The sequence below is a fragment of the Parasteatoda tepidariorum genome, chromosome 1 (assembly GCF_982258835.1).
Source record: "Parasteatoda tepidariorum strain Cologne lab strain chromosome 1, Ptep-v5.0, whole genome shotgun sequence".
Taxonomy (NCBI): Eukaryota; Metazoa; Arthropoda; class Arachnida; order Araneae; family Theridiidae; genus Parasteatoda; species Parasteatoda tepidariorum.
Genome location: NC_141755.1, coordinates 19,569,798 through 19,596,259, shown reverse-complemented (window position 1 = coordinate 19,596,259; position 26,462 = coordinate 19,569,798). Strand labels below are relative to the sequence as shown.

General features: G+C 27.1%; 1 protein-coding gene across 1 annotated transcript; it reads left to right on the top strand.

Annotated features, from left to right (window-relative positions):
* Positions 1–37: 37 nt before the first annotated feature.
* On the top strand, positions 38–26,462 carry LOC107452141 (ATP-binding cassette sub-family F member 1). The gene is made up of 19 exons (XM_016068453.4): positions 38–371; positions 1,712–1,897; positions 2,644–2,705; positions 5,753–5,875; positions 8,151–8,251; positions 8,334–8,419; positions 10,559–10,698; positions 10,804–10,952; positions 11,039–11,122; positions 12,466–12,590; positions 13,379–13,491; positions 14,651–14,822; positions 16,494–16,568; positions 19,535–19,605; positions 20,600–20,632; positions 21,615–21,686; positions 23,360–23,521; positions 24,293–24,365; positions 26,219–26,462. The coding sequence occupies exons 1-19, from the start codon at positions 242–244 to the stop codon at positions 26,410–26,412; spliced, it is 2,151 nt and encodes a 716-aa protein (XP_015923939.1). The 5' UTR covers positions 38–241; the 3' UTR covers positions 26,413–26,462.

Sequence of the window (26,462 nt, the reverse complement as noted above, 5' to 3'; positions counted from 1 at the left end):
TTTCAAAAGAACTTAATTTCATTTTGAAAGCACTAAAGTTTATCGCTTAACCTAACTATATTGCTGCAAATTGGCCAGCTAATGAAAACGCTCAAAAAGAGCAGAAGGCGTGTTCAGAACGAAAAAGTGGAACATCACGAACGCAAAAATTTCTTTTTGTTAACGTTTGCAACACCGCATGTGTTGTTTAGGAAAATCATAAATATTTATTCGACTGTAGTTTATTTACAATTAAATAAAAATGCCTAAAAAGAAATCGAAGCCAACAAAGAAAGACACCGATCAAAATTCAAAAGCCAGTTCCAAGGATAATGATATTGATGACGACTTCGAACAATTAGATCTAAATAACGATGACACATTAGATGATGGTATATAATCCACTCATTATTAAGCTTTTTTTATTGTTTATTCTTTATAACTTTGTATATCCGTGTACTTTTATTACTAGTAAAACTTGTGTATTTGATAAATCATTAAAAATTCTTTAAAAAAATTACGTAAAAACATATCAACGATGTTAACAAATTTTTTTCATCTGTATGTTACACTAAATAACGACTTATACAAGGTAAAAAATGTATTTTTTAAATAATTGACTGTCCGAAGTTTTAAATAATTCGTTTTCTTTAATTTTACCTGTAAGTATGTAAAAGATCAATGATTCGTAACCTAAATAGATTGGTGACACCAAATTTCATTGTTTAAATTGTGAATTGCAATCTGTAATGTTTCAATGGCTTTTAATTTAGTAAAAATGTTCACATTGCTTAGTAGAAAAGTTGTCAGAGTGCCAAACACTCATTTTGCATACAACATTTATTTATTTCGTATGGAAGTTTCCATATTAAATACCTACTTCAAAAAAGTCAGCTAATTTTGACAACAACCAGTCAGTGGCAAATAATAAACTAAAAGAAAATATTACAGAAGGAGCGAATTCTAAAAGTATTACTCATTGTCTCCCCAGGCAAATCGCTGTGCATTTTATTTAGATTTTATCCAAGTGTAGAAGATTTTTGGCTTTGGTAATTAGCTTTAACAGGTACTGTTGTAGAAATGCCACTATTTTGGGCAATGAAAATTCACTGATTTGGTTAATTATAGCGTTTTTCAGTAAAATTATAATTGTTTTTGAAAGCAATATTTTTTTATTGCTGGTAATATAGCTTATGAATGAGTACTTGAGTGGCACAATTATTTTAAAGTACCCAAAGACATTTTTTAGATTCAGCAGGCTATTCGACACATTTAAAAGTTCTAAATTTCTTTTTAATTAAGTGTTATTAGTAGTAGAAACTGACAAAACAATTGTTAAATTTTTTTGTGTGTTCCTGGTAGCCAAAACCCCGCAACAGGGCAGTGGGCCAGATTAATTTTCATTAAGTTTTCTTTTCATGCAAATCATATCATACAAATAGAGACTATGTTGACTAGTTTAAATCAACTTGTCTTTGTTATCGCCATTTTAACTTTAAGTAAGTGTGGTTTTATAGAATCAAGCTTTATAACAAAACTTCCATCTACCATTGTGGATTGTTATAACTGACCTTTACTATATTTAGGGTAAAGAAACCTGTTATGACGCAGCAGGAGAGGAAAAATTTATCTAAAATTCAACTTTTATAGGAAATTTCAGATTTATTGATTTATCTTATATTTTTATAAATTACAGTATATATATGTCTATATATATATATATTTAATTTAGGTGATGGAGATGTTATTCCTTCTTCAAAAGATAAAAAGAAGTCAAAATCAAAAACTTCGAAGAAAAAAACTCCTGAAGTCGTGAAAAGTCCTGTTTCCAATAATCAAAGTGATGATGAGGAAAATTTAGATAGTGATGTTGAAGAAACTGGCTCTCAATCTAGTCAGGATGCTGATTCTCAAAAAGGTTACTAGTTTTACAGAAATTTCTATATTTTTTTTAATAAAAATACTATCTAAATTGATGAAACTGTGCATATAATAATTTGAGTTATATGATAATTGAGAAAAAATATTTGTTTACAAAACTAGGGTTAACAGTACTAGTTTTTTTTTTTTAAAAAAAATTTAGAAACAAAGTTTTAATACCCTGAACACTACTGGTTTTTTCTAAACTTTAAGCTAGTGCTGATGATTCTCGTCTCGAAAAACTGGTTTCCTCATAGTTGTTTTACTGGAAAATAGTACATAGCAAGAAAATTTCAGTCCAATTTTGCTAAGATCCCTTAAAGAGTTTAATGATAAACAATTTTGAGGATACAGAGAAAAAACCTTCTAGTACATTTTCTTAAGATTAATTTTTTATCTAACTAACTTTTATATTTTGCAAGAACTTGGTAGCATTTGATATGCATTAATTCATGCACTTTCAAAAAAAAACATTTTTATGTGTATCATCATACCCAAAATAATGTGCATTTTGGTCTTTGACAGATTAAGCATTTTTAAAGTTTCTAAGTTGACTGATAGCACTCAAAGCTAAAATGTTCTTAAACGGTATGCACATTTTCAATACACAGACAAACCCACAACTATCTAACGTTTTAAGTTTTATTTTAAGAAAGGATTGGAAGTCTTCTTTCCATTTAAAAACGTTATAATTTTCTTGGAATATCTTGTTTATAAACTGAAATATTGATTTAATTTTTACAGAGGAAGAGCAGAAGCCTAAAGTTAAACTTTCTCATAAAGAAAAGAAAAAGTTGAAGAAACAAGTAAGAAATATCAATTTGAATTATTATACATTGTTAATTAATGTAACTCAGCATTGCATAAGCTTGCATAAAATATTTATATTTTATGGTATAACATACCTTGATTATCTTTATTTCTTCTGTATTATTCGTTTTCTGCTGGACATTTAAATGCAATGTTAACTATCTCAGATATTTTTAAATTCAGATGCACGCTAGTCTAAAAATCAAACCGAAATCGGCAACTAAGTATATCGGGGAGGGTTGATATGTTTCTAAGGCGGGTGCGTGATATCTGATATCACAAATACCATTATATTAGGAGTGCACGACCTTTTTAAGTGAAGGGTCACTTGCACAGCGGGTAGATTAACGAAGGGTCGCATGCATATTTAGTCATGTTAGCGGCATATATGAGGATTTTTATAGAAACGTTAGTGTTCGAAGCAGTAAGTTTTTTTTATCAGTAAACTTAATAACAAATAAGCAGAAAATTAAATACTTTTAATAAAATAAAATAAATTTCTTTTTTTCACAATAATTGTATATATAAATATATATTTAATTAAATATAAAGGAGGGAGGTATGAATTCTAACCAAGGAAAAAATAATGTAGAGCTTACAGAGTGAAAGTGAAAAAAAATATATGTACATATTTTCTAGAGTAATATAAATTTGAATGAAATATTTTTATGAAAGAAAATTTATAATGTTTAAGCAAAAGTCAAAAATTGAAACAAATCCATTATAGCACAAAATTCAATTCAATATTTTTCTAAAAAAAAAATTCCTTGCATTCAGAAGCTTCTGTGGGTAGCATATCAACAGTCAATGGGCTGCATGTGGCCCACGGTTGGCACCCCTACCTTATATGACTTGTGCAAATTTTAGTTAAATGATACCACAACATATTTTATTGACTGTAGAAAATTTTCTAGCTGTCGAAAAGATAAGGAGTGAAGATATTGTAAATAACATGCCCAAGGCAGGAATAGCCTGATTGGTAGGGCACTTGTCCAACAGTTTGTGGGTTCAATCCCCGCTGGCCGAAGACTCCTCGTGTAGTAAATGCTGACTGTTGCACATTAAATCTGTCGAGTCGCAAAGCCCTCCATGTTCCCGTAACAAATCAATACCTCTGGGGGTACTGATCCAGGAGTTTCCTTGTCTTCTGGATTGGTTCAAAATTACAAGGCTACGGAGTTGAATATTAGTAGTCGTAAACCCCTAAAAAAATTGGGTTGGCTTTTCAAGGACATATATATAAAATAAAATAACATGCACGTGCCTTAGAGTTGTATTACTTAACCCCTAAGACAATCCAGTGCCATACCATCACTTCAAGCTTCCATGACACTGGTCGGTAGCCGACGCCGGGAAATTTTGTTTTAAATTATATAAAAATCTTTTATGTTATTTATCAATTAATAATTTTTTTTTAAATTTACTTTTTTCAAAGAAAAATTATGACCTGAGATTACCTATTAGCATTCCTTTAATTATTTTCACAAACTGCAATTTTTTTTCTTATTCTGGTAATGAGAGAGAACCATTTTTTGAAATATACACATAAAATTGTATAAGAATTAATTTAAAAATTGTGGAAGATAAAATTCAGTTATTACATAATATTACAAGGGGTGATCAAATGAAAAGGTACGAAACGACACGGTGGGTACAAATGTAGACTTTATTCAAAATATACACCATAGGCCTGAGCACAACGATCCCCACTGATGAACAAGCCGCAGGATTCCTTGTTCCCGGTATTCCTGTGGCAGTGACGAGCCCAGTCCTTCACAGCGTCCTTGAGTACGTTGTCCGAGTTGAAGCCCTTCCCTTACAGGTGATTCTTCAGTGGCCGAAACACATGGAAATCGCAAGGCGACATGTCTGGACTGTAGGGCGGATATTCCAATGTCTCCCACTTGAACTTGGCCAGATCCATGTGTGTGGCTCTGGAGACGTGTGAACACGCGCTATCATGGAGCAGAACTACACGCTCCGTGAGCAGCCCCGGTCTTTTGTTCTTGATGGACCTGCGTAGGCGTCGTCGCTGTTTGAAATTGGATAACACCTCTCTGCTCCTCAAATTTTGCAACGCGAACGCCGTCCTTGACAGCCGAGATTCTTTCAGAATATCATACCTGTATATCAATAACTCAAAAGAAAAAAAGAAACGAAGTTTCTGAAGAAATGAGTTTATTTAAAAACATTAGTAATAAAGAATGTCACAAACAGAGTGACGAAAAGAAAGAATACAAAATGATCTGCTTCAACAGAAGCTTAAATACAGATAACAGGTGACGTCATGATCCACGCAAGAACGACCAACAGCAAATGAAAATAAACTGGCCGATCCCCGCAGACCATGACGTCACCGACGCAAGTTGAATGCATGAGATCGATGACGGAAAATCGAACCTCATACCTTTTAACTTCTATTATTTGTCTAACAGTCCTGTCCTCATGCGCACTGCCGCATCATTTGGACGCCGCTTTTGATAAGAGACTCCAATCGCAACCCTAGATGTCTCGCTATGTTCTCCCATGACGAAATATGCAAATATTTAACTGTTACATTTTTACATTGTTTCATACCTTTTCATTTGAACACTCCTTGTACATATTTTGATAAATTTTTTCGGTGTTGAATGAGTGCCTTTTTAAAACTTATGTGTCCTTTTTGCGAGGCAATGTCCTGCCCTTTTTTTATTCCTAGGGAGAACTATATATATAATTAAAACTATTAATTAGGTCTAATTTTCCAAATAAAGGCTTTAAGGGAATACAAATCTCTACCATAAATAATTAGGTTATGTATTCCATGACTGTATGACCTGTCAGATTCATGAGTAAATTACTGATAATTTTTTTAAAAATTAAATTGTTTATTTCTATTATTTTGTTTTGATGTTTTATATTTTGTAGCTTTATATGATGTTGAAATAAAAATAGTATGATTAAAAAGTATTTTTAAAATTTTTTTTTCTTGCAGACATTTTATACTATAGTTTCTAAAATTTCAGTATTGTATAAGTTATAAGTGCTTATCTATTTTTAATAGAGTGAGTATCAAAGACAGATTGAAGCATTGGGTAGTGGCGGAGTAGATGATCAATTTACAGTTTCCCAGGCTGAAAAATCGGCAGCTCAGCAACTGCAATTAGAAAATGCTATAGATATTAAGGTAATTCCATATGTATAATTTTTTTCTAGTATTTTATCAATGCATTGTTCTAATTATTTAAGAAACCTGGAAGTCTTCTTAGTATAAGTAAGAAATAAAATAAGGCAATGTACTGAAGCTTTACAAAAATTACTTATGTTGAAATATTTTGCAAAGTTATTAAATATGAAGAGGAAACATGTTCTTGAATATCAGGTGTCACATGAATTACTGCCACGGATAATCATGCTGACAGTACTATCATTTATACATTTAAAATAAATAAGAATCTAATGCACTTTATATTTCATACCTTTGTCAGTTTATGCTAAATAATTATTTTATTTATGTCATTATGTTAAAAATATCAAAACAGATTAAACTAGATTAGATTAGAATGTTTTGTTTCAATCTGTTATAATTTTTCTATTTTCCCATGTTATATCAAGTTTTAAATTTTAATATTTATTTGGTAGTTTTTGAATATTATTTGTTATATTCACATTATTCTTCATTCATATTGGTATCTCTGAGGTTTTCAAGAAGTAGAAAGTAAGTAAAGTTTTTCATGAAATCAATTGTGTGAGTCAAGATCTGTTAAACTATATTGTTCTATGATTTTTATGCATTGTGAGTTGCTCTTAGTGTGATTAGTTTATAAGTATGTCAGTTAAAAGTTAAAATATAGATGTTATGTTTAAATAAAATATAGATGTTTATAGTCTACTTTGTTTCATTTTACTCTTATTTTATTAAAATAAACCTTTTTCTTTGTTTTTCGTAAAAATCATGGGTGTGCTCTTACTATGTTAGAAAAAAATAGGAAAAAAATTTTCACAACTGATTCAAGAGTTTCATTTTTGTTTTAAAATACTGTATGTCTTGCTTTTAAACTTTTAGTAGTAAAATATAATTATTCCTTTACAATTTAGATTAAAGTGATTAAATTTTTAAATCTTTTCTTATTTTATTTTTATTACTCCTTATTTTTTTCCTTGTTTTGATACATAATTGTATAAGCATTCTTATGTTTCTTTAAATATAACAATTCTTAAACCAGAATGTATGTGGTTTCTCATTAAAAGCTAAAATCAGAATTTTTAAAAAGAGGTTTTCTAAAGTTGATGTCGAAATATTCTAAGTGTTTATATTTTCCCCTCATTTATGATTATTTTAAATGGTTGCTTTTTGCCAATTATTCAATTAGAAATGGATACAAAGCTATTTGTACATTATAATTCAGTATCATTGACATACCTTCCAAGTCTCCTGTTTTTTAATGAAGAATCCTGTATTTTACAACTATCTCCTGTTTACCTGTATATTCTCAAATTTCTCTGTATTTGTAAAAGAAATTTTTAAAAAAAAGTTTTGCCAATAAAATAATTGATGATGGCAAAAATACTTCTCTCATTCCTCAACAGATGGTGCTATTGCCAGGCAGTATGTTGAGTGTTTATATTTTAAGTAATTATAAATAATGCTTAAAAAAATCTTATTTAGAGATTAAAAATTATATACATGTTTTTTTCTTCACTATCTGTAAGTGCTTATAATATTTCCAATTTTTAATTTCTCTTTTTGACTTACTTGATTATGCGTGATGTATCCAAACCTTACTTGTAGCCTAAAATACGTCGCTAGTAAAATCTCCATTATTTTATTTCTCCAATGTTGGCAGGTATGCATTGATTAAATTGTGTATTGTAATGTATGCAATCAATATATGAATATCTTGTTAAGTTGAGTGGTATAAAACAAGTTTCAAATTAACTAAATTTCTTTTCAGAAGTAATGAAATCAGAATTTTTTTAAAATTAATATTATAATGAACTTAAGTAATTAATGTCATAATGCCAGGTAGTTGCCTTCATGCATTTGTTTTTGTAAACGGCAATTCTTTGAAATAGAACATGTAGTAACAGTAGTTCAATTTTCATGGATTTATAAGCAAAACAAAAGAAGAGAAAAATAATGTTAAAAAACTTTTATTTGAAAAAAAAATCTGTAATGTAAACAAACAATTTCAGGCCAGTCAACCGCACTCATTGTTAGTCAGAATTAACTCTTTTTAAGAATTAGGTGATTCCCAAGAGAACTACGATTTCAGTACCACCTAAGAATTAATATACATTATAAACAAAATAATAAATTCTGATATAACAGAAAATTTCCTCAGCGCTAACTTATACCTACCACAAATATTTTGCCTTTCTCATTATTTTAAAGTTAAAATATATAACTTCAATGTTCCTAATCCTTCAGTGTTTCCTAATATCAAAATTTGTTTGTCTAGGTGGATAATTTTTCAATATCTGCTAGAGGAAAAGACCTTTTTATTAATGCTGGTTTACATATCACTAATGGACGAAGATACGGTCTTGTAGGACCTAATGGGTAAGATGTTTATTCTTACATGTTAAATAAATACATTTATTTTTATTATTAGTATTGCTAACTATTTTTTATTTATTTTTAGTCATGGCAAAACAACTTTATTGAAACACATTGCTAACAGATCTTTAAACATTCCACCTACAATTGATGTTCTGTTGTGTGAACAAGGTATGCTTATAACTTGAGATATTGTTCAAATTGGACTTTTTTAATCAGAACATGGTTTATGAAAACTAATTATAATTCCTCTAGAATTTTCGGTTGGTTACAATGTCAAAATTCTGTCATTAATTCATTTTTTATATTTTCTGTGTGCACCTTTTTTTTAAGAAATTTAGTGTAAAATTATCTTATTAATTTCAGTGGGTTACAGAATTTTTTTACTTCTTCCTATCTATGTAACTTCAATACTCATGCCTACTCCATTTTTTTTCTCCAAGCCAATTGAGTGCTTGCATTTTAAATAATCATGAACTTTATGGTAATTATTTATTCCTGAATAGAATAGCTCAAATAACAAAAGAAAAAAAAGTTGCTGAAGAATAAGGGATTTTGTTTAGTTATCATAATTGTAATTTTTTTTATTATAAAGAATTAGAAAATGATGTATTGAAAAAAGTATGATTTGAAATTATGTTATTTAATTTTTTTTTTGAGACATTCATAACTTAAAAGAAAATGGAGTTAATATTAAATAGGGCTTTTGTTGGATGTTTAACTCTTTTCTACATTACAGCATTCATAGCTGTTTTTTTACATAATATTTTTTTGTCAACTCAAAATTACAGATAATTTAATCAATTATACAATTCCAAATCAAGTATGAGTAATAAAGAATGAATTGAACTTCTGAAACTGATCTTTGAGTCTACATTTTTAATTTGTTTCTGAAAAATATTATTTTCAATGCATTTATAGATTAGAATTACACTTTAAAATTTTAAAAATAATGGCAACTAGTTCCTATAGAGACTTTCCGATAGAAAAAGTTTTAAAAAATTTTATGTAAGTAATTTTTACTAGTTTGGGCAATGTGTTGGAATTACATTATTTTATTTATTATTATCTTTTTATGTTTTCATATAAAAAAGTTGAGTATTTATTTATTTTTGTTTTAATTTAATTTTAATTGTTGCAATTGATTGTTATTAAATGATTCCATTAAAGCCTTATACAGAATAGTTTTCAACTTGTTGCCTCATTTGCAAATATTTTATGTGTTCAAAATATATTTTATATGTTGTTCAAATTATATGTTGTTGTACAATATATTTTGTAATATGTTAAATTTTACAATTAAATTAATGAGTCTAAAAGCAGGTAACCTCTATACGAATTCATCTGTTGATGACATGTTGTTAAACTAATTTATTCAATTATAAATATTAAGATATAACAACTGTTTTGTAGCTTTAACATTGCACTCCTAAACTGTGTATGCAGTTATATAAAATAGCTATCATAAAACGGATTGGATTTATAAAAATATTAAAGGGAATATATTAAAATTGAGTTGTTTTTTTTCTAAAATCTGTCAACCAATTGGTGACATTTTGCTTCAAATCTAATAGAATCAAAAATTTTTGTATTGCTGTTTTAAAAAAATGTTGATTAATATGATAATACATCAGAATCATATCTGTAGATGGTTTTTTTCATTCTTTACAGGTATAACATTTTTTCTGTGTAAATGTTCACATATTGTGCGATTTTGCTGTACTGTATTTTTACTGCACTATATTACTTTATATTTTTTTTTAAATACTTTATCAGGACTCCCACTGGTCAGGGAAACCTGGAATTTTATTTTCACACCAAAAATTGGGTAAAAATAGTCAGAGAAAGTTACAATTTTTTGCAAAATAACTTGAAAATTTATTATATCATGTCTGGAAAATAACCAGTTTTGCCAGTAACTGTAATCAGTTATTGAGATTCGAGTTAAATAATTCTTACGTCTATTACAGTTATTTGTTGTAAAAATTTCACATTTTAGTCTAGTTGAAATGTTTCCATCCTCATTCAAAGATATATATATATATATATATATATATATATATATATATATCAATATTTTTTTTTCTTACAAAATATAATACTTGGCATTACAAATAAAAATATAAAAATTTTCTGATAAAAAATTGTATGGTATATATAAAATATGATCTGGATTTTCCGTGATATACCAGGAAATATCTGAGAATTTTTCTTCTTCTTTTTTTTCTGAAATTGAGAGGGAACCCTTTTTATAAAAATTAGCTTGTATTGTACAAATAAAACTAAAAAAAAAAAAAAAACATTATTTAGAGGTTGTGGCTGATGACACCCCTGCTGTTGAAGTTGTTTTAAAGTCAGACACCAAACGAAGTGAACTCTTGGATGAAATGAATGCTCTTGAAGCAGAACTAAATAAAGGATCTTTAAAAAAACAGGAACGACTAAATGAGGTATGTTCTAAACATATATTAAATTTTGATAATTTTAATTGTAGCAATAATTTTTGTCGCTGATTGGGTATATGGAGAGTGTGTGCTCTATTATTATTTTCTTAGGTATATGAAGAGTTACGAATCATTGGTGCTGATTCTGCGGAAGCTAGAGCAAGGCGAATTCTTGCTGGTTTAGGATTTGATCGAGAAATGCAAGATCGAGCTACAAAACATTTCTCTGGGGGTTGGAGAATGAGAGTTTCTTTGGCTAGGTAAGTACCTATATTAATCATTTTATTTATTGGATTAAAGGCAATGTAATTATTTCCCTATTTTATAATATAATTTCTGTTTCTAGAGCATTGTTTATGGAACCAACTTTGCTTCTTCTTGATGAACCTACTAATCATTTAGATTTAAATGCTGTTATTTGGCTTGACAAGTGAGTATTTACTGATGAAATGATTCATTATGTGTATCTGTGTCTTAGTTCTGATTATTTATAGTTTGGTTATATTTCTCTGAAAGCTTGACCGCCATTAGAGTTTTGTAAGTGTTAGTGTTAACTAACTGTTCAATTCTCTTCAGTCATAAGATGTATGTCTTTTTCAGTAAATACTGCATTCTCAATTTTTCTAGTGAGTATTCCCCTTTTTATTTCCTCATGTACAGTGAAATTGTTTTTCCCTCTATCCGTTATGATAGGGGTTTCAGAATCAGATTTTTATTGGTTTGAAGGTGTTTTAAAATTAATATTGATTAGAGACTTACAGTTTTGATTTCCACAAATCAAATTTACCCCAAATTGTATTTAAAACTGACCACAATATTAAGACAGTATTATTTGTCTTATTTAAGATATGGCATGCCTTATATTAGACATAAAATTTAAATAAAAACAGATAACATTTACTTTATATTTCTGAAATCCCAACAGTATACATTTTCTTGGAATGTTTATCCAAAATTCAAAGTCTATATGTATAAGTTGTCTATGTATGGTGAAATAAGACAAGATACCTTTGTAAGTAACTTGCAACTTCTCCTTATAACTATCTGGTGATCTTAGTTAATTTGTTTTCCTTTGTTCAGATGTATGAAGAAAAAAAACCCATAGAAAGTCTGAATTTTGTTCTTGCTTATGTTTCCCCCCTCTATTCTTCTTAAACCTTTCAATTTCCCAAACCAGATAGAGGTTACGAGGAGTTAAACTTGGCAAAAAGCAAAATAAATCAGTCACAGTTAAAGCTGTCTAAATTCCGAAGCTAGTATGTTTGACTTTTTCTGTTAATTTGCTCTTTTATGAAGAAAAATGAACAGTCAAAGAAAATCTTACTAAAAAATTTTTTTTTCTTCCTGTTGTCATTATGCGTTTTCTTTTGTATATATATTTATATATATTTTTTTTGGCATTTTATTTTCAACTGTAATTTTATAGATTTATTTAATTTATTAGTGCCATTTTGCAATCTACCTTCTTATACTTAAACTGAACTATACTTGACTGAAACGTTTTTGTTGTTCATGTTCGTGTGGAATTTAGAAAAATTAATGAATTCGATTATGAATTTTCAAAAGCTCATATTACGTCCCACTTTAGCTTTCATCCTGTACTTGGTTATATATAGTATCAGCGTCTTAAAGAAATTAAAACAACACATGATTGAGTTGAGTCTCTGACTAACCAACTCAAATTTGCCATAAAATTTTTTTTTTTAATACTTGTATACTCTTAGAGTCACTAGAATTTTATGAGTGTCTAATATTTATCACCTTTTTTTTTAGTTACTTACAAGCTTGGAAAAAGACTTTGCTGGTTGTTTCTCACGACCAAAGTTTCTTAGATAATGTTTGCACTGATATTATTCATTTAGATAATTTGAAATTGTATTACTATCGTGGAAATTATAGTAAGTATAATGCCACAGTTTAAATGTAATTAAGAACAAAGTTTAATTACTTGGATTTTTAAAATTATTTTTTACATGATTTGGGGAATATTGCTGTTAAATGCATTAATAATTGTCATCAATGTATGCTAAACTTTTATGATTCTTTTTACAAACTTGTTTTTTACGACAGATCAGTATTTTTATTGAATTCAATATTTTTTTAGTTGTGTGCAATTGTGCATTAATATCTCAAAATATGCTGGAAAATAGGCATCTTTTTCCTAATTCAGTATTTTTCATTTAGATTCGGTCATGTGTTTAACTCGGTCATAATGAACAAATATTATTGTCCTTTCGCACTTGTTGCTAGCGAGTTCAGCAGGGGAGAGTTTTTGAAAACATCAAAATGAAATTTTTGCCTAGTGATAAATAATAGCCTCTTTTTAAGGGAAAAAAATAATTTTATACAATTAGTTCTTTAAAATTATAATTAAATATATATTATTTTAGAATTTTTGATTAAAAAAAATGCAATTACATTATAATATTAATGATATGATTAATTTATTAAGGACTATCTGATTAATTTTAATTTCGTTTTATTTTTTTCATTTACTAAATTATATTCCAAAACTCTATTTTTATTTTATATTAGTTTTGCATTTCAGAATTAACATGATATTAAATAAATTTTTCTTTTGATACTTGGTTAGCATTTTAGGCATGGTTTTATACATTATATACCTCAGGAACAATATATTTTCTGGATGGAATTCACCATTTCATTTCTACTTATTTTCATTCAGGTAAATTCAAAAAAATGTACGTTCAAAAGCGCAAGGAACTTGTTAAAGAATATGAGAAACAAGAAAAACGATTAAAAGAGATGAAAGCATCTGGTAAATCAACTAAAGTTGCTGTAAGTATTTATTTTAAGTTGATTCATTTCTACGATAAGGATTTTCTTTAATGTAAAACATGTTACAATTTATTTACTACACCTTTTTATTATATACAGTAGAGTCTCAATAATTTGAGTCTTGGTTGTTTGAGTTTCCCGTAAATCAGAGCTTTTGAAAAAAAGCCAGTCTTGCTCCCAAAAAATGACACACATATGTATATGTAATTTATTTAGTTTTTCTACAAAATTTCTAACTCGACAATTTTCATCCCCCCCCCCCTGCAATTAAGTTTTACTTATTTATTTTGAAAAAATAAAAATTTTGAGAACTGAAATCTGTAGAAGTTCACAGTATAAAATAAAATTGTAATGCCCGTAATGCTAAAAATAATCAAATTTTTTCATTCAATGAGCAAAATTTTTTCATTCAATGAGCATTTAAAAAGTAATAATTTTTTTTTTTTTTTTTGTATTTGTCACCCATTAAGTTTTTATGAAATTACATTTGTCAATTATTAAAACAAAAGATAAGGCCAAAAGGACTACCTAACTTGTTTGCATAATAACACTCTGTTATGAATTCATTCTTTAATAGTATACAAGGTTGCTATTCCACAGGGAGAAGAGGTAAAAAACCTGGAAAATACAGGAAATTAAAAAATCACCTAAAATAACAAGGAGAATGAAAGGAGTTTTGAGTTTTTCTTTTCAAGCTGGAAAAATACAGGGAATTTTGTTTCTTATTTTAGTCTTTTGAGAAATGATGATTACTCAAAATGCAATCTGTGAGATCAATCTTAAGAAATGGGGATTAATCTTTTTTTTCATATAGTTTTTTCAGTAATTAAAAATATTTTAGTTACCCCAATAAAGCTCACACAAGAGTGCAGTAATTGTGTTATCTCTTATAATTGTGTGCAAGGATTTTTTTTCCTGATTTGAGTTACAAACCTGAGTATAGCTTAACTGCTCGACTTAAAAATTGTCATCAGCATAAGAATGAATAAAATTCACTATCTTCAAAACAAGATATTTTTTTATTATTATATATATGTGTATTTTTTTATTACTATACTTTTCTTGAAAATTATTGTTTTTACAATTGCTTTATAAATGATTCATTTAATTAATTCTCATATTAATGCAGTTTAACATTAAAATAAAATAAAAATTTCAGGAAAAAGCTACTAAAGAGGCCTATACACGTAAACAACAGAAAAATCTACAAAAACGTTCAAATGACTCAGAGTCTGGACCTTCTGAGCTTATTCGGCGTCCTAAGGAGTATTTTGTTAAATTTAATTTTCCAAATCCCCCTCCTTTGAATCCACCTATATTGGGTCTTCATAGTAAGTATATTATAATTATAAAATAGATTAATATAAAAAATTTATCAAGTCTTGATTTTTATGTTTTTGTTATTGTTTGAATAAGTAATTTTAACTTTGCATTTTTCTTAATATTTCTTTTCAATATATATGTAAACAGTGCAAAGTCCCATATCCGAATGTCCATTTACCGGAAGGGTCTTTTTTCCGGAAACTTTTTAACAATCAAAGTAAACAAACTCTTTTTCCCTTATAAAAAAAATATTATTATTATTTTACAATTGCGATTTGTTGAAAAAAAGTATGCAGAGATGAGAATCCTCCGTTTTCTGCTTCCTTTTGATTTTTACTTCTGTATTTTGTTCGATTTTAATCCGATTTCCGCTACTATATGAAGAAAAATTGGATTTCATGGAATCAAAATTTAGCATTTCTATCACAACTAAAAGATGATGTCTATTCAAATTTCATGCCTGGCATATAAGTTTGGGTCTAGTAGCGCCATTGTGCACCCGCAAATCAGAGTTTCTTTTTAAAAACGTGTTCTGCAGTTCGTATGCATTATTTTTCTTTAAATTTTGACATAGTGAATTGCTGCTAGTCAAGAATGCGAAGTAGAAGCCATTATTAAAAACAGCTCACTGACTTTGAACTTGGTGGTGTAATAGGACTGCAAGAAGGTGGATTTACACTCCTCGATATTGTAGAAACAGGAGAAATTTATCTACTGAGCATGATTTTATTTTATTTCATAACTGTCGTTGAACCACTGACCCAAGATGTGGGTTTACGATTACTAATGTTCAACTCTGTAGCCTTGTAATTTTAAACCCAATCCAGAAGACAAGAAAACTCCAAGTATCAAGAGAAATTTGCCTTCATGGAGGAATTTTTGATGAAACTGACTAGCCTTTGCATAACATGGAGAGGACAACCATGAAAACATCCCACGGTTAGCCCGAAGGCAAGGGGACTATAACCCATCTGTATTACACAATGCATGCTTGCATTTAAAATTCTAGTGCAGACCTCGCAGTACTCCTATATTTCCTATTAACCTGGAAAAATTGCTATAGTTCCTATTTTTTTTCTTAATTTTCCCTTATAATTCTTTCTCTACTTTTTTTCCATCAGTGTAGTTTAAAGTTAGATTATTTGTTCTTTTAAAAAATCTAAAAACATTTTAAAGTATACAAAATCTTATTTTACCTATGCTCACATGAATGTAAAATGCACGGATCTTTCACATTTGCATGAGTTTTTCACACATTTGCATGAGAGTCAAGTCTTCTAGTATCTGCATGCTATTGAATTGTATAGAACTGTTAAAACTGATTGTTTGAAAATTTTATAGCTATGCTCATTAAACAAGTTATAGCTTATTTTAGGATTTAAGAAAACTTAAAATGTTTTGAATTTTGATTAACAGTTTTATTTTATATTTAAAGAATACCAGTGATAAAAAGACACTATGCAATTAAGAAAAAAATATTTACGTGAAAAAATATAATTCTGTTTTTCTAAAAGATATTTAGTAAAATATTTCCTTCAAAATATAATGGCCTCTCAAATAAGTGGGTTGATTAACTCGAAGAAACAAAGAATCTTAAAAAACATTGCTTTGTATTCACTTGAACACTATACACCCACATTCTGTGTTGAATTACAATTTAAGTTTATTTTTTCTCCTAGATGTATGTTTTGCTTATCCAAATCAACCTAAACTTTTTAAAAATGTGGATTTTGGAATAGATATGTCTTCTAGAGGTAAATATACTGAAATTTTGCTTTTTTAAAACAAGGCTTGCTTTTGTGTTATTAGACCAGAGTTAGTGGTGGAATTTAAGTGACTTAATTTGAGAATTTATTGTCAAAATATTACTTTAAATGTATTTATTTTTATTTGTTAATAAATATTTAAACCAGGGTTGGGGTTTCGGACGTCCTAAACTGGTTTTGGACAGGACACGTGGGTTTTACTGTCTTAAACTGGGTAAAACTGTCTTAAAGAGTCCAAAACCTTGAACTTTGGTAAAAGGTAAAAATTCTATAGGTGTAACCATTGTACACATAATAATTACATGTATCAATAAATATTTGATATTTTTTATACAATTTATTATAACTTATTAAAAGAAAATAATATAATATAATAGGAAAAGGTTTATAATTTTTGAAGCTGCACAATTCATTGAACAACAAAAGTGAATACCTAATCCTTTAAATATAAATATGTTTTTAATACTGATAAATAATAATTTTACTTTAAAAAAAAACACAAAATTTGTTCAAAAATCGACCTTTTATTTTTCACAATATTTTTTTTAAAAAATTTTATAGTTTCTGCATTACAGGATGATAAAAAAGACATATATTTAAAAAAAAATTGTTTTTAAATATAAATATATTAGTTTAAATTGAAAATACAAAATAACTGAAAAATGTATTAACAGTTTTGAGGGGCATAACTTCAGTTTCAGTTACTGACACTGGTGATGTATCACCACTATGCTAAAAGAATTGAACATGAATGAAATAAAAGTATTCTCGAATAGTACATAGATAAATAAACCTGTTTATGACGAACCAAGCACTTAGTCCCTAATATTTTAACCTGTATGGCAAGGCCAAACTTCAGTTATGTTCTATTGAATGAGAGGACCAATTGAACTTGATTACTGATTAATCTTCCTTTGTTTAAATTGAAGGGTCAATCAATATTAATAAAACATTATACTTTTAAAAACAAATATCATCTAGTATATTTAATTATTAATATGTTATTAGTTCTATGTTTATTTTACCTCGTAAATATTGTTCAGATAAAATTGTGACATAATTTGAGTAAAAGGGTTTTGGACAGGACGGTTTAAACCGTGGATTAATCCACTCTGTCCTAAACCTTGCCAACCCTGATTTAAACATGATAATTAAAAATTTTAGAGTAGCAAAATGTAAACAAGCCACATTGGAATAATCTTGCAGGTTCTCCCTCAATCCTAATGGTTTGAAGGGGTGACCTCGAATATGCTAATTAAGTACTGCAGGCGATATTTTAAGTTATGGAATCAGAAACAAAAATATACTTTCTCTGAATACCTTTTTTTTTTGAACGGATTCGCATTTTTACCCCTAAAATATAGGGGGTAGCCGCAGTCTGGCGAATATCGTCACACTAGTTTAGTCAGGAGAAGACTAAAGTTTGGAACCTTTAATGTAAATGTTATTTTTTGTGCATTTCGCCACATCTCGAGAACTTTCTGAGCAAATTGAAAAATATTTTCACGCAATTATCGAAAGATAATTCTATGCCTAAAATAACTTGTAATAAAATTTTTTTTATATTTTATTTAATAATATTTGAAAAAATTGTGAATTGTAAGATGTTAATTTCTTTGCATCATTTTTAAAGAGTGTAATTTAACATAGTAAAATACAAAATTTGAGTGAAATCATTTGAATAGTTCCTGAGAAATAGAATTTTATGTATACGACTTTTTAGAATTAGATTTCTCAGGAACTTTTTGGCTAATTTTGTATTTTCCCACAAAAATTAGATAGTACTATAAAATATAAAAAATTGTAAACCTACCAATTCAAAATATTTTTGACTATTATTAAATAAAATAATAATCAATATTTACTAAAATTTAATTTTTTACTTGAAATCTTTAGATAAATGAATGTTATAATCTTGTTTGAAAATTTTTCACTTAGAAAGTTCTCGGTGGCAGATTACGCAAAAAGTAAAATTAAGGGGTCTTAACTTTGACCAAATAATTGTGACCATATTCCCTGGATTGCGACTACCCTCTATATTTTGGGGGTCAAAAATCTGATTCCGTTGAAAAAAGGTGTATCTGTTTAGAGAAAGTACGTTTTTGTGTTTGATTTTGAAACTTAAAATATCGTCTACACTAATTATTTAACATATTTGAAGTCTCCCAATCAAACTATTAAGATTGAGTTCTAGAACGTGAAAGGTCTGATCATTAGATCAAAAGTTATTCAGGAAGAGGTCTATCTTTTTTTTTATGCACTGTACTTTTTTTTTATTCATTGCATTAAAGAAATTCTGAACCAAGTAACAAATTTTCATACAAATTTATTAGGGCCATTTACGAATTTACATTCGTAATATAAATTTATTGAAGTTTTCTTAGTTTGCTTAATTCTTTACATATCTTTATAAATAATTTTTATTTAAATCTAAAATATGCACTCGATAATCTTTTAAAATAATAGGTTAATTAATTCTAATTTTGAATTTAATTTTTTTTCTGTAGAACTAATGAAAGGATTCAAAAACTTGTTTTTCCAAACACACGATTATAAAACTTGTTTATCCAAAGATAATTCCATGTAAAAAAATTTTTTATTATTATTTATAATTTAATTTATTGATGATTAAAAAAAGTTTTGAATTGTAAAATCAAATTGGTGCATCTATTTGTGGAATTTTAATTGATGAAATCCAAAATTTAAAAGGAATTGGTTAAATAGCTCTTTAGAAATAAAAAATACAATTTCTTTTGAGATGGGAAAGAATGCAAAAAGAAAGTGAAATTACCAATAAGGGGTAAAAAAATCTTTTGAGTGTTCTTCTGCCTAAATTATTGGGCCCATATTTTTTAGAGTGCAATGGCAAATATTAAAGAAAGGAAAATAATTAAAATAAAATATTTATGTAGTATAAAATTGTATGCATGACAAATATTTATTTTTATTCCTAGTGGCTATAGTAGGTCCTAATGGTGTTGGAAAAACTACTTTTTTGAGACTACTTACTGCAGAGTTATCCCCGGTAACTATCCTTTTATTTTTACTTTTCCTGTCAATTTTTTTGGATTTTCCAATTTTCTCCTAATCTCTTGGTTTAATTGTAATTTTTATTTGAAGTGTGCTAAGATTGAAAAAAGCTTTTTTTTTTAAAAAAAAAAAGAAAAAAGAGAGAAAAGTTTATTGTTTGATTGAGTATATAAATGAGTGTTACTACCAAATATTACAAAATAAGCTTCATTTATATTAAGCTTTTTGTGAAGCTTTTTTGTTTGTTTGTAAGCATTAAGTTTTAATTTAGAACTCTTGATTTTAAATTTATTAAGTAATATAATGCACATTATCTTATTATAAATATCTATTTTTTTTATTAAAGCATGAGTTTAAAAATATTATAAATGTTCATTTGAATGTTGATAATAAATGGAAAATATTGCAGTCAAAAAGTTTTTATAGCTATTAATGCAATATAGTTTTTGTAATTTTTTTTGGCTATAAAAATCTCTGTGTATAAAATATCACATATTTAGCATGAAATTTATATTATTTTGTTTAACTTACTGAATCTATTTCCTTTTATGTTGGCAGCTGTATATGTAAATAATCTTTGCTCTTTACTACATTCATGTTGTTTCCATCTTAATCCCCATTTTTAATTATCATAATTTTTATTTTATTTGCCCTTTATGACAAGTGGGAAGATTTTTTTCTAAGTATGATTTTATTAGAAAATTTGCCTTTAAGTAAACAACAACCCTGTAACCCCCGAGTCATTCATTTTCTCCTTTTTTTTTTCCATTTTAAATTAAATTTAGTTTACAACATTGTTTGATTAGCCTATACATAACATTGTTTAAGTTTGGCACTGTTGGGTCAATAAATTCTGCGTTCAATTTACAATATCCAAGTCATCATAACAGAATTCACACCATTCTATGTAAAATTAGTATTAATTATAACTAAATGCTTTATAGAATTAAAACAACTGTTCATTAATGCTGTTTTATTCTGTATTTTAGACAGTTGGTGAACAAAGACAAAATCATCGTCTTGTAAGTAGTGTTGCCTTTTTTTAAGTCATTATTTTTGTCATTGTTATGTAAGTTCATGAAAATCCATCTTCAAAAGGATTCTTTTTAATATGATTACTACTCATTCATAATATAATGTTTTATCATCAAGAATTATTAATGCTGCAAGTACTGTAAGACAAGGAGTGAATGAGTATGTTCATTTGCATTTGTCACAAAATAGTTCAAAATTATTTGAACTATCTAAACTTAATACCATTGCAGTGTATAAAATCAAATATAAATGTCAAAAATGTGTATATATATATATATATATATTTGTAACATTTCAATTTAAAATTTTTGTGCATTAAAATTTTTTCATATGAAATTATCTATAATGTATTTTTTCTTCTAAATTTAAGTATTTGTAGCACTTCAATTTAACATTTTTGTGCATTAAAAGTTTTTCTCATTAAATTATCTATAATATTTTTCTTCTTCTAAATATAAGTATAAAAAACATAATTGTTAAGTGTATATACAGGGTGTCCCAAAAGGTCGTTTACAAACTTAACATGCTGGTCTGTCATATCATGATGAACAAGATTTACATAGGAACTTGTGTCCAAAAATTAAAATTATATATATGTTTTTTTGCTTCTTCCTTTTTTTTGAGCTATGCTAAATATTGTTTTTTTATCATCATGTACTTAGTAGCTATTAATTTAGTGGTTAATATTTTGTAAAAAAAATATTTCTTAATCTAATAAGAAAATTTTCAATTTTGAATGAGCGATTATTAAAATTTTTGACAATTTCATGCGGATTTGAAATATCCACAAAAAATTATTAATTTAGTTTTTTAATGAAGAAATGCTGATTTCTTTCCTTATTTTAGCTCCGCATACTTTATAATTGCATATTTTAATCACATTGATTGTTCAATATTTAAACAATACAAAATTATCTTTAAATAATATTATATTCAAAAAAACATTATTATACTTTTTTTCTATTGTAGAGAATTGGAAAATTTGATCAACATTCTGGAGAACAATTGAACTTAGAAGAGTCACCTGTTGAGTATTTACAAGTAATTTTAAATTCTTCTGCTTTGTCCTTTTAGAAATAATAATTTCACTTAAGATAAAACAGTGAAACTTCGTAAAAATACAAAAATATTTCCTTTTTAAGTACAATAATAAATTTATGTTTTTCTCTCTCTTTTTTAAGTCATTGGTAATACTATCTGTTTTTGTGAAAGTGTGGAAACCAGCACAATAAAAATGTCAAATATTAGTATGTTTTAAAAACTTATGTCATAAGTACAAACCAATTATTCCTCAGGGAAAGAATTAGAAAAAAAACTGTATTTTTCTTTTTAACTCTTATGAGAGTGTTAAAAAATAAAGATAGGAAATAAGGTGTAAAATTAATTTTAAGTAAAAGTAAAATTTAAGTTAAAGTAATATTAGTTTAAATTAAAGTAAGTCTTACATTTAATAGGTGGAATAGTTACAGTTTAAATTTTGAATTTAAAAAAAGAATGTCTGTGAAATGTGATCATTAAATAAAAAGGAATAGATTAGTACAAGGCAAAACAATAACCAGTAAAGGTTCTTGAAGGCCAAAAAATAATTAGTGAAAAAGGAACAAAAAGAGATATAACGAAAATCAAATAAGGATCGATAAATATGTCTAATGTTATATATTAATATCAGAAGGTAAGGTAACAAAACAGATTATTTTTGTCGACTTGATACCGTTTCTTTTAAATTACCTGTAAATAAAACTACTACCCTTGATAAAGTAAAAGATAACTATATATATATCTATCAAAATACCAAAAAAAGAAAAAAAAATGAAGAGGGAAAAGGAAAAAAACATTTTATACTCTCAGAAATTTTATAACTAAATCAGTAAGTAACATAAAATTCGTAACATTAAAATCATTAAGTAACATAAAATTCGTTAACAGCCTGAAAAACAAAAGAAATTATCAAAAAAAAAAAAAAAAAATGTAGAATCCTAACATCAGAGGAGAAACATTAAATAAAGCCAAAATTAAAAATTATACTCAAAATTAAATTGAGAAAACAATTACTAACAAGTAGAAACAGTCTCAGATCACTAAGACAAATCTTTTTCTTGGTTTAGTTCTAGAAAAACGAAACAAAATTAAACTTCATTCATTTTATATCCAGTAAACATCAAGAAAAATAAATTAAAACGAAACAATTGATTTCTGTTAACAATTAATCTCACTTAAGTATTAAATTATTACTCAACATTACTTTGTTTTTTCATATTTCATTAGTATTGGTAAGACACAAAAAGTTATTTTTAATGAATTTTAAATTTTTCCAGGACTTACTTTAAATTTTCTATTTATACCATTGCCTCTCTAAAAGCAACGTTCAAGTTTACTTATTAGTTGAAGTGATACTCTCGTTTATTTAATTGTTTTATAAACATTTAAATAAATCTTATTTCACTTCCCCTCAATTACAAGCAGTTAAAAAGCTAAATTTGTGGCCTAATTATAACTTTTAATTTTATTTCTATTGATACCATGTGTAATGTAAAAAGGTTTAATTAAATTTAATTTAATCTATAAGAACTATTATTTCTTGGTATGAAATTAGTTGAAAGAAATATTGAGAAATTGTTTACTGATAATTAATAAAGGTATTCGATTGTAATCGGTTATATTTATTATTTTAAAAGTAGGTTTTTAATTATATATATATATTTTTAATTCTTTAGCGGCTATTTAATTTAAACTACCAAGATGCTCGAAAACAATTGGGAAGTTATGGATTAGTCAGTCATGCCCACACGATAAAGAATCATGATCTTTCTGGCGGACAAAAAGCCAGGGTTGCTTTAGCTGAACTCGCTCTTCGTGCACCTGATGTTTTAATATTGGTATGTATTTAACCTATATTTTACACGTTTTATTTATTAGAAATTACTATTAATAGAAAAGTTTACTTTTAACTACAGATTATTTTATATATTATACTTTAATTTAAATTATTTTAAAAGATTTTTTTAAATATTTTAGTTTTCCATTTTTTGCTTTATTTATAAATAATAACTAAAATACATAATTGTGATATATCTTCACTATTTCATTGCAAAAAATAGAAATAAGAAATATTTAATATTAGAAATTTTTTTACCCTTGCTGATAGAGGAATAAAAATTTGTTTTTAAGCAAGTAAACTCTGTCTAGTTAAAAGTATCTATAAAGTCATCAGCAATTTAATATTAGCATAATTTTTTAAAGCAGTGCAATATGACATGTATAAAATTATTTATATTGTGCTTTTGAAAAATTATTATTATTTTTTTAAACATCAACTGGATTTGAGTTAAGAGTTTTGCCTATTTCAATTTTGTAACTTATTTTATTGTTATTAAAAAAAAAGTTTTTTTGAAGATTTTGAACATGTTTACATCAATGTTGTTTTTCTTTTAAAGAGTTTTATATTTTGTTAGCTCAAAATTTAGAATAATTTTGAGAAAAATTATTTGAAAGTAAAAAACTAAAACTAATATTTTTTCTATAAAACCTTTTTATAATTTGTTATAACTTATTAGAATCTATATTTTCAGCTAAAATATTTCAGGTACATTTATTATTATTGATACTTGAATATTATTTACTATTTATTATAAATATATCTAATCTAGGATGAACCTACAAATAACCTGGATATTGAATCAATTGATGCTTTAGCAGAAGCAATTACTGAGTTTGAAGGAGGTATGTGCCTATTTTATGTACTTGATTTTCAATTTACAACTCAGTATGCTCAATAATATTATCTTTGTTTCTTATTAAAATAAGTTAATACATTGTTTCTTGATCATGGTTTATATATCTGTAAGACAAAAAAAAAAAAAAAAAAAAAAGATTTTTTTTATTTTAAAAGAATTCTTTTGTATTTCCTGATTTGAGTTCATCTGGTTACTTGGCAGGGGTGTGAGAGGTCTTTTTTAAGTTAACATAGTGGTAAAGTGGAATGTTGGGTCTTAAATGCTTTTTAATATAGGGTTCATATGCCCCAGGAAAACTTGAGGGATTTAATATAAGCTTAAAATATTTAGGGAAAATGTAAAAATTTGCTAAAAACCTTTAAAAAAAATTTTCTAGAGAAATTTTTTCAAGAAAAAAAGTCATACATATTTATCTAAAACCCTTCGCTAAATCGTGAAATTGAATATTTCAGAAATGAATTTGTCTTTGAGTCCCTTTCTTTGAAATACCAAATTGTTAAACACCTTGATCAAACTGCAATGATTTTGAATTGATATCGATAAAGTTGGATTAATAGACATTCATCTTCATATCATCCTATTCCTGGGACAGATATCGAAGTATACTTACTTACGTGGAGTAATTAAAATTTAAGAAAAATAACATGGTATCAAATCAATTCAGGGGAAAGGCAACTAAAAATTTCAAAGCCTATTTGATTGCCTGAGAAATCAGAGAGTTGGAAGGCTATCTTTAAGATTCTCTCTTTTTATTTGAGAATTTAATACAGTATGTCCCATGTAGGGACATCTGTTTACAGGAAACAAAATTAACTTATCTTTTCCTTATTCAAATTTCTTCTTCTTCTTAAAGTTGAACATGTTGAAAAAGATATTAAAAACACTTTTTTTTCCTTCTTTCTTGCTGTTCTTTTGATACTTAATAAATATTTATTCTGCTTCATTAAGCAGTTAAAGAATTGTTGAAAAGATAGAGCAGTGAAAGAAAAACAAACTTGGGATAAGTTTAAACTATGAATATTAATAGTGTTCTAAAAGAATACAAACAGATATGCTTTGTTTCTCTTTGTTAACAAAATTACTATTCCTTGTTTTATATATATATTTTTTTTTAATAAATTGGATTGATTTACTTCCTGAATATAAGGCTTTTATTTAATGTTATTTTTATCTGATTATCTGTCCAGCCAATTCTTCACATCAAAAAAAAAAAAAAATTTTTTTTTTTATTCATAAAAGAGAAAGTTAAAATTATTCTCTGCTCACTATTATAGATTTGTTTTAAACCTAATAGAACATTTTTGTTTCATTAGATTGACTTTAATTATATTCTTATTTAATGCATTTTATGATGTGTTATTTTAAAATACCTATTATCTAAACTAAACTCAGTGGCGCCACAGATAGAGGGCCAAGGCCTACTGTGCCCATCTCAGTTTTATCGACTCACTGAAGGGATGAAAGGCTGAGTCAACCTTTCCCGGCCTGAGGATCAAACCCAGCTGTGGCACAGGAGCGTGAAGCGCAACCACTCACCACCGGGCGTCTACCAATTATCTGGAAAATTCTATTTTCTAGCCTTGCAGTCATGTCCCCCCCCCCATAAATTTAAACCTCTAAATGTATATATTTTACTTCATTTTTGACAAGGATTCTAAAAATATATATGAAAGGTTATCATTACAGTTTCTGTTGTAACTTTAAATTTATCAAATGAGTATAAAAAATAAAAGTTTCTGCATTTGTTTTAAACTGAAATAATATTTTTCTTTTTTAGCCAAAACAGACTGAGAACATAAAGTGCATTTAATCTGACAGTGTGATTTATTTTCGTTTTAGGTGTCATAATTGTTTCTCACGATGAACGTCTAATTAGGGAAACAAACTGCCAATTGTGGATTATTGAAAATCAAAATATTGATGAAATTGATGGTGACTTTGATGATTACAGAAAAGAGTTGTTAGAATCACTTGGAGAGACTGTTAATAATCCTAGTATAGCTGCACAACAGGCTATGAAGCAAAATGAGTGACAGTTGTAAAATAATAATGAGTATTAATTTAATAAAGTTTATTTCTTTAA

Excerpts from the sequence above, each read along its gene's own strand:
- LOC107452141 (XM_016068453.4), top strand. The coding sequence starts at position 242 with ATGCCTAAAAAGAAATCGAAGCCAACAAAGAAAGACACCGATCAAAAT. Across the intron at positions 8,252-8,333 it reads GGTCTTGTAGGACCTAATGG|TCATGGCAAAACAACTTTAT; the intron begins GTAAGATGTTTA and ends ATTTATTTTTAG. Across the intron at positions 13,492-14,650 it reads GTAAATCAACTAAAGTTGCT|GAAAAAGCTACTAAAGAGGC; the intron begins GTAAGTATTTAT and ends TAAAAATTTCAG.